Here is a 12,196-nt window from a genome sequence, read left to right as displayed (position 1 = left end):
TGGGTTAGCTTGTCGGTGATAAGGAAGGAATGCAAGGGTACATGCGGCCAATTATTGTACGTTAATGTCGATTAATTAATCACGTAAGAAAAGAGGGTTTAAAATAACTAACGCATTTAATCTCACTTTTCTATTTGTGCACTGCAAGCGACAAAGAACTTCTCTGAGTGCCCATCATTCGTGGTACAAGGCTTTCGCTTATCGCCCGAGCACTTCAAGCCTACGATATGACCTTCGGGCATAATAAGCGCGGACACCATTGCTAGCTTGAATGCAACGGTTCAACAGTTCAAGTGGACTTACTCTTCAAGTTGTAAAGGCTTTGTGTCTAAGAATTGTTCGTCTCACTTTTAGCATTTCACTAACGGAGAATATTGTTGTCTTTTTGATTTGTTTTGAATATCAGCAACAGTTTGAAAGCACCTGGATGGTTTCAGTTAAACAGCAAAGTCAACTTGAGTTCACCGAAGTCAATCTGTCTTTGAATCAAAAAAAGTATTTTTTGACCAAATATTTATAGTCATCGATGATACGGGCCTGCAAGTACTAGTACTTATCTACACGTCCAAAGTGAACCCAAATATGAAATTATACACCCACACTCTAGATTAGATTCATTTTTATTGTCTTTGCACAGAGACAACGAAAACCTTATTGTCCATTAACACTCAATGGGTTCCACATTTGGCACTCAGCACGCCATACTGCTACTGCTCTTCAGCAACGAGTCAAATGTGAAAAACAAAATGTCTGTGATTATTGTCCGTGTGACAAATTTAAGTTTTAGTTTGGCAGCTGCTCCACTCAGCTCCCCTCTTCTTGCCCCTACCAGTTTAGGAGTCCCTTTTGGTCACGGCCAGCTATGAGGCCTTTGCAATTTGGGCTGGGGTAATATTTCTTCCTTCTCAGACATTTTTTCATTAAAAAGAAAAAAAAAGATCCACTGCAGAAGTCTGCGTAATTTGTTGATGTTGCACCCCAAATGCGTCATCTGTCGTCAAACAACAACAACACATTATGGGAAAGGTCATGCGGTGGACAACAAATGGAAGAGTGTGGATGTTTTCTGACATCAAAACATTATTTCTGTGCGCTATGCTTTCTAGAAAGAAAAACAAATAATCATGTGGTTTCAGAGACCGTGCCACTACGCTGAACCAGAATTCTCATGGTCACTTAAGTACACTTGAGAGACAAGCAAACGTAGAGTCTGACAGCAAAATATTTGATTTGTGGGCTCCCAAGTTTGACAATCGCAGAAAAAAATGAACACAAAAGTGCTGCACAATACCGTAAAGAAATGCCAATTATCAACATTGCTGTTACATTGCGCACGGACAAAAAAAGACAAATAAGAAAAACAATCACACAACACTAACAAACCATCTGTTGTGTACACAAAATTTCTCACCAAGAAAATTGAAAAGAGAGGAGCCATGCGCTCTTAGCGTTCTCATGCGGCAGGCGTGAACCCAGATTTTGACAATCACTTGTGTAAATATGTACCAAAGCCACCCCGTTCTGGTCCCTACTGGGGGTTTGCCCAACTTTGATGCACAACCGCGGAAGCAGCATGTACTTAATTTTTTTGTGGGTAGTGTAAAGATTTATGCTCCATTTTGTAAACCCAACTACACTAACTACGGTGGCCCAGAAGTTAAGTTTCCCCAGAATAAAAAAAAGTTTGAATTGTGTACCGTTAATTATTTTGCCTGTCATTATAGGTTGCCGGCATAGATAATCAAATAAGGATATTTATTCTTCGTCAACAAATTATTTTTCGACTAATTAAATAAAATTGGATTCGCTTGACAATCTCTCATGGCACACTAATGTCCCTAAGGCAATCCATTTTATAACGCGCCTTTCACCCATATTCACCTGGGATAGGCTCCACTTCAACCGCAACCCTAATGAGGACAAGCACTATAGAACGAGGATGGACAGATGAATGCAAGGCACCCAAGGAGTGCCACAGATCCCAAAAGCTTTCCGAAATCGAAACCTAGTTTCTACCATCCAGACGCTTTTAGCACTTAGGATGAGGTAGGTCGTGTGGAGAACTTGCAGCACAATAGCAAGCTTCGTTTGAAATAGCAAGCACGTAGGAACGTGGGGGGGACGTTTAACAGAACTCCATTAAAAAAAATAAAGTGACCCTGCGTAATAGCAAGAGCTCATGAAATGACTCTTCTCTACAGGAGAGAACGAGAAATGTCCTCTTTCTAATGAACTATAATGAAATGCTCTATAAATTGCTATTTAGTTTCTTTGATCACATTCTTCAAATTGCATTCTGAAAGTGTGAGTTGAGGTGCTTTCTTTCTGCTGTGCTAGTGTGTGTGTGGGGGGGGTGAAAGAGGAGGGGGACTCACAGCAAAACGTTGCCCCCTAGCGGTAAAAGAGCTGAAGCTTTCTCACCTGTGATAAAAGTCTTTGTTCAGTAGCATTTCTATCCTGCAGCCAAGTCTAAACAGTTCATGAATGTAGATTGATTTTTCAAAGGGCATATTTGCACAATTTGTATTTTATTTATTTATTTTGCGTACAGCTTCCCTTTAAATCACCTGGAGAATTCATAATTAATGAATGCTGACATTTTCACTTCTGTGGCCCAGTTTGTGTCATTTATAAAATCCACTAATGCTCCTAGTAATTATTTAAAAATAGCTGTGTGTCGTGGCTGCAACCGTGCGTTTTGAAAGCTTTAATTATAGACAGTTTCATAATCAAAAGTAATTTTGTTTTTTATTCTTTCCACTTCCTAGTTTATTCTTTTGGTCATTATGTGACTGCAAGGACATGGCAAACATAAAAGTATTCCATACCTAATGTAAATTACTGTGTTCTCCCTGCATACTTGATACATACATGCGTGCAAATGATAAAGACAACATCTTTGATATAGTGTTTATTATAATGCCATGCGGTTCTACACCATTGTAAAATGAAAAAATACCACATTAGTAGTCAGTTATGTCTGTTATTATTTTTTTAAAGGCAAAATGTTTGATGCAGATTCTGCTTTGGATGTCATGCTCTGTGCATTGTTTGTAAACCTAAGCTATATAAAGTGTTAGACACTAAGCTATGTGACATCAAAGTTCTGATTTGCTAATGAAAAAAAAAATAGTAGTGAGGTGAAGCAACTACTGTAAATTCAGCTGATCTGGAAATGTTAGTTTAACTAGCAAGCTATCTGGATCAATAACTAAATAGTGGATGGATGGATGGATGGATGGATGGATGGATGGATGGATGGATGGATGGATGGATGGATGGATGGATGGATGGATGGATGGATGGATGGATGGATGGATGGATGGGCATATGGATGGATATATGGATGGATATATGGATGGATAGATGGATACTGAACAGGATTTTAGTAGAGGCATAAAAAATATTATGTTTTCAAGTGACATTTGAGAAATGCAAATATTTGCTCTGTCACTGCAAATTTAGCTCAGATTTATTTTTCTCAGTGAAAAGGAACAACGCAATACAGGCAGACAATCAAGTCACTGTGACACAAGTCACCGCTTGGCAAATTTGTTATAAAAAGTGAGGAGCACAAATGTCACCGTGTGCCGTTAAGAGAGGTGATGCCACACGAGTGTCTCTTGACCAGTGGTATCTGTGTGCCGGTTGCCCGGCAACGCCGCCGTGGAGAGCCCAGATACCTGTTTCCCTCTCACTTGGCAGTCTGTGTACGAGGCTTAGCAAAGCTGCTGAGCCACACAGCACTAAATAATGACTTGCTGTTTCATTTAGGACGTTTGCTCTGCCTTGGAAGGATGATTGCCTCGGGTCAGGTGATCGAGAGCGTGCGTGTTTAAGCACTGCGGAGGTTGTGCACGCTCCTTAACTCCTACCAAGCGTGCATACAGTACTGTGGAAAAGTTTGAACTTTTTTGTTTTAATGACTTTTTTTCCACTGCAGTCTTTGATGTAAAACAGTAAACAGTAGGATGTAGCCAGTTAGCGGCTGATTAGTACTAAACAGTTTCTGAGAAACTTTGTCGAGAGGTGGTGCATGGGTCGAGGAAAGTCATTACATACAATGAGCCTCATTTACTAATACATGCGTAGGAACGTTTGTACTTTGCGCACAAATTGAGCATATTTGCAAAATCACCATCAGACAGCTGCGTTACCCTAACCCATTTTGTTCGCACAACTGTGCCATATGTTGATCGGACTTTATTCTAAATGACGACATTCCGACAAATGAGTTTTGTCGAGTAGAAAAAATGAGTAAAGCAGACAGAGTATCATTTTTATATTCACTTACACTAAAGAAGTCGCATTGGAACAAATGGTGTCTTTTTAATTTTCAACAGCACTCAGTCTGGGCATAAAAACCTTGGCGTTCCATACAAAGATAAAGACTCCAGGTTTTTAAGTGGCTGCATCTGTTGTGACAACAAAATGGCGACAATTGGTTATGAATGGAGTCTTATCGACGTGAAACGGCAACTCGTACCCAAACTGTCTCATGCGAGGTGCACTTGGTTACACACACAAAAAAACCACACACATTTCATAGCAAAAGTGTTGATGAACGCAACCCCGTGGCTCATTTTGACAGGTCAGTGCACTACTATTTGACCTACAAGGAGTGTATAATGAAAGCTAGCGCATTGTATTGATTGATAAATGCATTTTTCCCTCTGTGTTAAATCGGCTATCTGTCAGATGACCGCACGTCACCGAGGGCACAAATTTGACCTCCTTTCTTATTGCCTGCCATTTTTTTTTTCATATAAATGTGCCCTGAATACACCTTCAAAGCCTGGATGAGTTAATAACTGAGAAACTTTGCATGCTGGAAGCGCAGAAGGAGATGTAAAATATATACGCTGAAGATATATTTCCATGAAGCATATTGCCTTGATGCGTGGGAGCTTTGTTTAGAGCCTCATGCACACACCAAAAAAGGCAACTAATCCTCTCCATCCGAGCTTTTATCACTGCTATCAAAAGATAGAAGAGCAGCTTCTTCTTGCTTATTTATGCTTATACCAATGAAAGGCAACTCACTGCCCATTTCAGTACCCCCCCCCCCCCCCTCTTCCTCGCCATCCTCCCGCACCCACTCATATCCAAAGAAGCAAAATGGTTGAATGTGTCGTCAGTTTTAGGTCCTTGGCAGCACTTTTGGGGATGATTATCTCCTCTGGAGTGGCCCTCAGATAGCTATCATGTCATTTGTGACGATGGTTGTCTGATGCTCGTTATCCTTGCAGGCGGCTTTTGGAAGTGACCTTTAAAGATAATGAGGACAGTACACGCTCACACACTCTGTGGGTTTTCAAAACCATCTTTAAATCGCCTATACGTGCACTCACCAGACGTAACATTAGGTACACCTGAGCAGTCTAATGACATCCGACAGATGAGTACAAAAAGCGATTCCTACATGAGTAACAGTTGTAGTTATACAAGAAAAAAATTAATTCAGCCGATTATTGCACAAAAAAATGTTTTTTTTTTTTTTCAAAGGCAGATTTGAAGACTGTCTTAAACTGACACAAAAATGTTTGTTCGAGAAGTCCCACTTTTGATAGGAGTCGACCTTAAATGAACCAAGTTGTGATATAATTTACAAAAATGTTTTGAAAAATTTGAATTTTACGCAAAAAAGTCCAAACGTTAACACAGCAATGTCATATTGTTTGGATTTTTGTTAAAGTCAAAATAAAATCTATAAAATAAATAAAGTGGGAAATTAAGATTGAAGATTCCTTACGATTAAAGTCTGCCACTTTTTACGCACGTTATATGTTGTTATTCTCGGCTGCTCACTTGCGTAAATCAAAGAGCCACGTCAACACACCCACAGCTCTGCGTTACACTTTTGCCCTCCATGGCGGCGTCAGCCTCCTAGTTGTATACACAAATGTAAATGACATAAAAGATGGCAAGCAAGAGTGACAGCAGCCTGCAGCTTTTTCTTTTTTTTTTTTTTTTTGTACCTCTGGCATATAATGGCTCCTTCTTGTGCTTCCCCGCCCTCGTTTGCATGCAAGACGCTCAGCCGAGTAACCTGGGAGTCTTCAAAGGCCGTCTCCCGGGTAATGGAGCAGCATGAGATTTTCCATCTGATCATCACTGACTGCCGTCTTGATCGTGTCAAATCCAACTGGGACAAGAGTTCTGCATGTTAGCAAACTCCAGCAGGAGTTTCATCCGAAAAAGGGAATTTGCTCGGGTTTGACAAGTGAAACGTAATTGACGTTCCTCGATTCAATTCCACTCTTTTCTTAATGATTTGGTGAACAGAGCAGGACATTGTGCAGGCGGGACAGACAAATATAAACCATCATTATCTCTGATGAAGCAAGGAACCATATTTGGTACCTTAAGTCAGAATTTAAATTGGACCCCGAGTGCTTCATTATGAGGCATAAGAAGCACATTTTGTAGCCAATCAGGAAAGAATAATTATGGAAAATTCCAGAGATGCAACTGCGTTGACCCCCAAGTGCCCCAAATTATAAATTTCACAAGTTAGTTTTTGGTTTGGAGCAAAAACTGCCACAAAAACAGATATTGCGAACCTTTAAACAATTTAACACAAATGGTGCAGCAATACAAGCAGACAGACACAAACGTAATCACAGGCCAATGTTATTGATCTGCTTGGAAAAATGACTCATATAAAAGCAAATTAATTGCCACGGTCTTCTTTCTTTATATGAACGTTATCATTTGATTTTTGTTGGGGGTGGTCTAGAACAGATTAGTGCCATTTTCATTCATTTCAATCACTCAGGGTTCAGTTTGAATTTGATATGAGGTAGGATTAATTTGAATTATTCTACATATTTGTGATTTGCCATTGTTAGATTAATCTGGCATGAGTGAATGTTTATTCATATTGTACAGGCTGTCCTATGAATTTCCAATCGAGATTTTTCATAAACATAGTTTTATAAAAAGCATTTTTTTATGATCTACGTGACTACCATTATTTTGAAAACAAACACATTTCAGTTTGTGTCCTTGTGTAATGACGCGACAGTATGACGAAGAAAGGTGAATTATATGCAGCGACAGAATAATTGGACGATATAGTATATATATTTTTTTGAGGCAATTGAACTATATAATTTTTTTAAAGCCAATATGAAATGACTTGTTTCCAGTCCGTGCTAAATGAGAATGCAAATGGGGCACCATCCGTTTGATATATTTATATTATACACGTTTATTGTTATATTTATATGCAGTTACCAGATCTTTGGATTGGTCGGTGCAAGTCCTGTGGAGTGATCTCAGCCCACTTGATTTTTATCTTTTGAGGCCTTTGAAGGTGATAGTGGATCAGGATAGGAATGATAGAAAGCAGAAATTATCTCAAGAAATGTATCACCAACACCTTTACAAAGAACTCCAGCTGTGCTGCGGAGGAGGACACGCATTGTAATGTGTTGTCCAAACATTGGTGGTCATGTAAATTGTAAATTGTTTTTGTAGAGCATATAATAGAATTTAAAATGGTTTGGAAACTCATGAAACACCCTGTATCCATGTTCAGAAGCTATTTTTTCAATATAGTATTTTTATTTTTGGCTTGCAGTTTTAGGAGAAAAGATTCAGAGGAACATGTCTCAGCGTATTAAACAAGGACAGCTACTGGATCTATGTGACGTATCGTAAAAGCACATCATTAAACATATATTGATTCTGATGTAACTCTTAATGAGAATTTACAAGTACATGAATGAAGCTCCAAGAGTTTTTTTTGACAATCACACATTTATTGGGAAAGGCGCACTAAAAAATATATACAAATACACATCAGCAAATGCTAATAAACACTGAGCAAATTTTTACAAGTACTCAAAGTTCACGTGAGGTTAAAACTCAAAACATAGTCGCTACCTCTGATTCCGTTGCCACGGTTACAATATTTGGCTTGTGGAGTTTAGGGTCATTCTGCACCTGAGACAGGTAAAGTGGAAGGGTTCCCGTTCTACCCGTGTAGTTCTGCACACCGCCACTATGAGGTTTCTTGGGATTGGTCGCATAGCCAGACTCCTTCCAGGCGTGGGTGTAGCCGTTCAGATCATTGAAGAGGATTTCCGGGGAGAAGCCGACGGCATACGCCAAGTCTCTGGGGTTCCTGAAGCACTGCTGCGGTATCGCACAGTAGGTGCCTTGGCAATCCCCCGCTAAGCTGTTAGCGGTGCTGGACGAACCTAAAGACGAGTGAAAGAAATAAGGATTCGTTTGGCTCTTACATGCGTGTGTTTCACAATAACCCAACGGTTCATTGGGGACACTTACTCTAATGAGATCCAATAATCTTTTGAAGAGATAATAATGATTACTTTTTAGGACTATTAATTGTACTGTATTTCCCAGTAAGTGTCTATATTTGGCCCATATTAATTACACCAGTATAAAATTGCAAGGATTAATTCATCTTACAATTGCACTTTGTAGTATTGTAATGACTTGCGTCTCTGTTATTGCTGTTAAAGTGTGATTACATAGTTGTCTCACTTGGCTTTAAATTGTTACCATTTTAGCGATGTAAGAGGGTTGACATTTTAGAAACAGTTCTTAGTCAAGATATCAATCAATCAATCAATCAATTAGTATGATGCAGTAAAGTTCTACACTGATGCAGACTGCAAAACACTGTAATACAAATTTTAACTTACTTCTTATATACATATACATTATAATAACTTGATTGAGTGGTTCACTAGGCTAGACATTTTTTCTTGTCGTATATCTAAATACATAGCTCTTCTGTCAAATATTACATAGTGGTAAAAAAAAGAGTTACTTTTAAGTCTTGGGTGAAAGGTGCTGAAGCTCCTCTTGCCAGCGTCTCCGCTGACGTCCGAGTCCGAGTCATTGAAGTCGCTGTCCCCTTTGCCGCTGTCCTTCACGCTCAGCTGGTCAGTGTTGGTCGTGCCACTGCAAATCAGCACAGGGTCACCGTGAGCCACCAGTGCAACACATTCGCTTGATTATTGATCCCTCCCTAATATAACCTCCGATAACCTAATTGCACACATGGAGAAGGAGTTTTGGGTTAGTGCGTCGGAGCCGAAAGAAAATCCTTCTAGCGGGATGGTTTGTTTGAGAGATCCATGTAGCAAGAACAAAGTGGTTCCTGCAACTTTGGGTGACACTTACCTCACTTGCAAACAATACTTGTCAGCTTGCCATATAGATGACGGCTGGAAGTGCTTTGAGGGAATGAACACCTAAAGAAAAAAACAAATAAAGTTACTTTTAGATACGAGAAAAGTACAGATTGTGTTAAAGAAGTGAAAAAGACACCTTTGATTCTGAGTCGTTGCTTCTCTCCTCATACGAGCAGGAGTCATCCAAACTCGAGGAGGTCCTTTCCAGGAAGAAGCCTCTCGAGCCAGTGTATATGTTACCATGGGTGGACCCGGGGGGCGGCCTGCTGTCAAACAAATTGTGGCGGCCTTCCCTTTTAGACGGCCCTGAGCGGCCGCGGCCCACTTTGCACGTGACCACCACGGCCACGATGGCCACCAGCAGCAGAGCGCACCCGCCGCTTAGCAAGATGATGACCACCAGCGAGCCATCCAAGCCCGCCACGATGCCTTCTTCATCGCTTGAACGCAAGACCACCACGGCTCGGTCCTTGTCGGGATCCGTGTCAGTGACCACGAAGCGCACGGTGGCGCTGCTGGAGAGTGGCGAACGGCCGCGGTCGCTCACAACCACGACCAGTTCCAGGATGTCCCCGATTTGGGCCTTCAGCCATTGTTTGAGGGTGATCTCCCCGGTGTCCTTGTCCACACTGAATAATTTGCGGTCGCCTTGTAACATGTGGTAGGACAGCTCGGCGTTCACGCCGTCATCTGTGTCTTCGGCAGAGAGGCGCAGAGCCAGATAGGAAGCGGGGGCGTTCAAGGGCAGCGGGATATCGGCGGAGTCGTTAAACAACACGGGGAAGGTGAAATACGGGTAGTTGTCATTCTGGTCCACCACTCGGATTTTAATTGTCGACGTGCTCGACAATGAGGGGGACCCTTTGTCTTCCGCTTGGATGACCAGCTCGACTTCATGGATGCTCTCATAGTCAAAGGACCTGGCTGTGTACAAAGAGCCCGTTTGGGAATCTACAGACACGAAGGTGGAAACCAGCGACCCGCCTTGCACGTCAGACTCCAGAAGCTTGTAGGAGACTTTTGCATTTTTGCCCAGGTCAAGATCGCGGGCCACTACTGTGGTGACGTAAGAACCTGGAATGTTGTTTTCTATGATTGAGACTTCATACGCCGACTTACTGAACAGAGGTGCGTTGTCGTTCTCATCGGTGACCCTGATGGTGTACTGCCGCACTGTTTTAAAAGGGGGGCTGCCCAAATCTTCAGCAACAATAGTCAGGTTATACTCAGGGATCCTCTCCCGGTCCAGAGTGGCGGTGGTGACTATCATGAAGGTCTCCCCGTAGGCTTGCTGCAAGGTGAAGTCTTCGTGGCCGAGAAGGCTGACTCGCACGTAGCCGTTAGAGCCAGAGTCCAGGTCCGAGGTGCTGATGAGGGCCACAAAGCTCTCTGCGGCTGCAGCCTCTGTGATGTACGCCACGTCGTCTGCACTGGCGGTCATGGGCTTGATGTTGATCTCAGGCGCGTTGTCGTTCACGTCCACCACGTCAATTGACACCTTGCAACTGGAGGACGCAGGCTCGGCGCCCAGGTCGGAGGCCTTGACACGCAGCTCGTAGGATCGACGCCTCTCAAAGTCCACACGGGCCCTCAGCGTCACGTCGCCGGTGTGCGGGTCAATGTGGAAGACGCGGGCGGCTTCTGCCGAGATACCGTCAAAGGCGTACATCACCTCGCCGTTGACGCCCTCGTCAGGGTCGAAGGCGTGCACCCGCACCACACGGTGGCCCACCGGAGCGTCCTCGTTAAGCTCCACCTTCAGCGAGCCATGCTCAAAAATGGGCCCGTTGTCATTGAAGTCCAGCACCTTGATGCGAACCGTCGTGGAGCCTGATCTGTTGGGCACGCCTCCATCAGTTGCGGTTACCTCCACCAGGTAGGAGTCCTCCATCTCCCGGTCCAGCTCCCTCACCAGAACCAGCTCGGCAAACTTGACACCATCCTCCCGCTCATGCGCCTCCACGGCAAAGTGGCTGCTGGGGGAGATGTTGTAGCTCTGGATGTAGTTTTCACCCACATCCGGGTCAACAGCAATAGGTAACGGGAAACGAGAGTCCAGTGGCAAATTCTCCAAGATTTCCAGAGTGCTCTCATTGCGGGCAAATGCAGGGGCATGGTCGTTTATGTCCCGCACTTCAATCTCAACGTGGATGAGCTGAAACTTTTCATTGGAGAGAGCCACCACGTCAAAGGTGACAAAGCACCGCTGGGTGCGAGGACACAGCAGCTCGCGGTCGATGAACTCAGCCACGCACAAGAGCCCGTCGGCCTCCCGCATGTACACTACCGAGAAGTTGTTTTCCTGCATGAAGCGAAAGGACGTGTCATGGCCTTCGGCGGGGTCGATTTTCAAGTCTCGGGATAAGTTGCCTATTTCTGTCCCAGGTGCGTCCTCCTCGTAGGTGAAGTATCTTGTTGTCGTGCACTGGACCTTGTAAATAATTAAAGCCAGCACGAAGCAGCAGTGAGCAAGGCTTGCCATCTTGTTAAAAAACAAAAGAAGTTCTACTCATGTAAATCACAAATGACCTGAGCAGACCTCAGCTTTGTGAGTAAGTGCATGCTTCACACTTACAGGCAGGCTATAAACTGGGCCGTATGTAAATGAGCTGACCCATCCACCAATGGCCTGACACCACACGCCACCAAAAGGGGGCACTTTTGGCTTATGACGAACTGCTGCTTACCATTTGAAAGGCAAATGTTTAACTTTTGGCACCTTATCATTCCAAAAGTAGTCCTGTAATTGTTTACTATTTTTCATTATTACAACCATCAATTTTTCTTACTCAGTTTTCTTCTACTGATGTACAAAGTATTAATTTAAAAAGAAGTATTAGTGCAGCAACTTGTAGCCATAAGTCACACTAAGAGCCGTTTCTAATAATTTGACCTTCTCATCTACCTTATTCAGGGAAGTGAAATACAAACATCTGTGTGTAATGCAGTGCAATTCCACATCACAACACAACAATAAACATGTTGTCAAATGAGTAGCTTTCATGAATGCAAAAGTATTGATTACT

The 12,196-nt window shown here is 42.8% G+C and overlaps 2 protein-coding genes across 2 annotated transcripts in view; one reads left to right on the top strand and one right to left on the bottom strand.

Moving 5' to 3' along the window:
* The window catches only part of LOC119139858 (FAST kinase domain-containing protein 5, mitochondrial), a 112,821-nt gene that overhangs the window by 97,051 nt on the left and 3,574 nt on the right, over positions 1-12,196 (top strand). The gene's annotated exons all lie outside the window — the stretch shown is intronic.
* On the bottom strand, positions 7,566-11,773 carry pcdh8 (protocadherin 8). The gene is made up of 4 exons (XM_037280892.1): positions 9,307-11,773; positions 9,160-9,230; positions 8,804-8,937; positions 7,566-8,207 (listed from the first exon to the last, which is right to left on the bottom strand). The coding sequence occupies exons 1-4, from the start codon at positions 11,650-11,652 to the stop codon at positions 7,873-7,875; spliced, it is 2,886 nt and encodes a 961-aa protein (XP_037136787.1). The 5' UTR covers positions 11,653-11,773; the 3' UTR covers positions 7,566-7,872.

Source organism: Syngnathus acus, chromosome 21, assembly GCF_901709675.1.
Source record: "Syngnathus acus chromosome 21, fSynAcu1.2, whole genome shotgun sequence".
Classification (NCBI taxonomy): Eukaryota; Metazoa; Chordata; class Actinopteri; order Syngnathiformes; family Syngnathidae; genus Syngnathus; species Syngnathus acus.
Note: the sequence above shows the minus strand (reverse complement) of the source record. Positions and strands in the feature narration are given on the sequence as shown.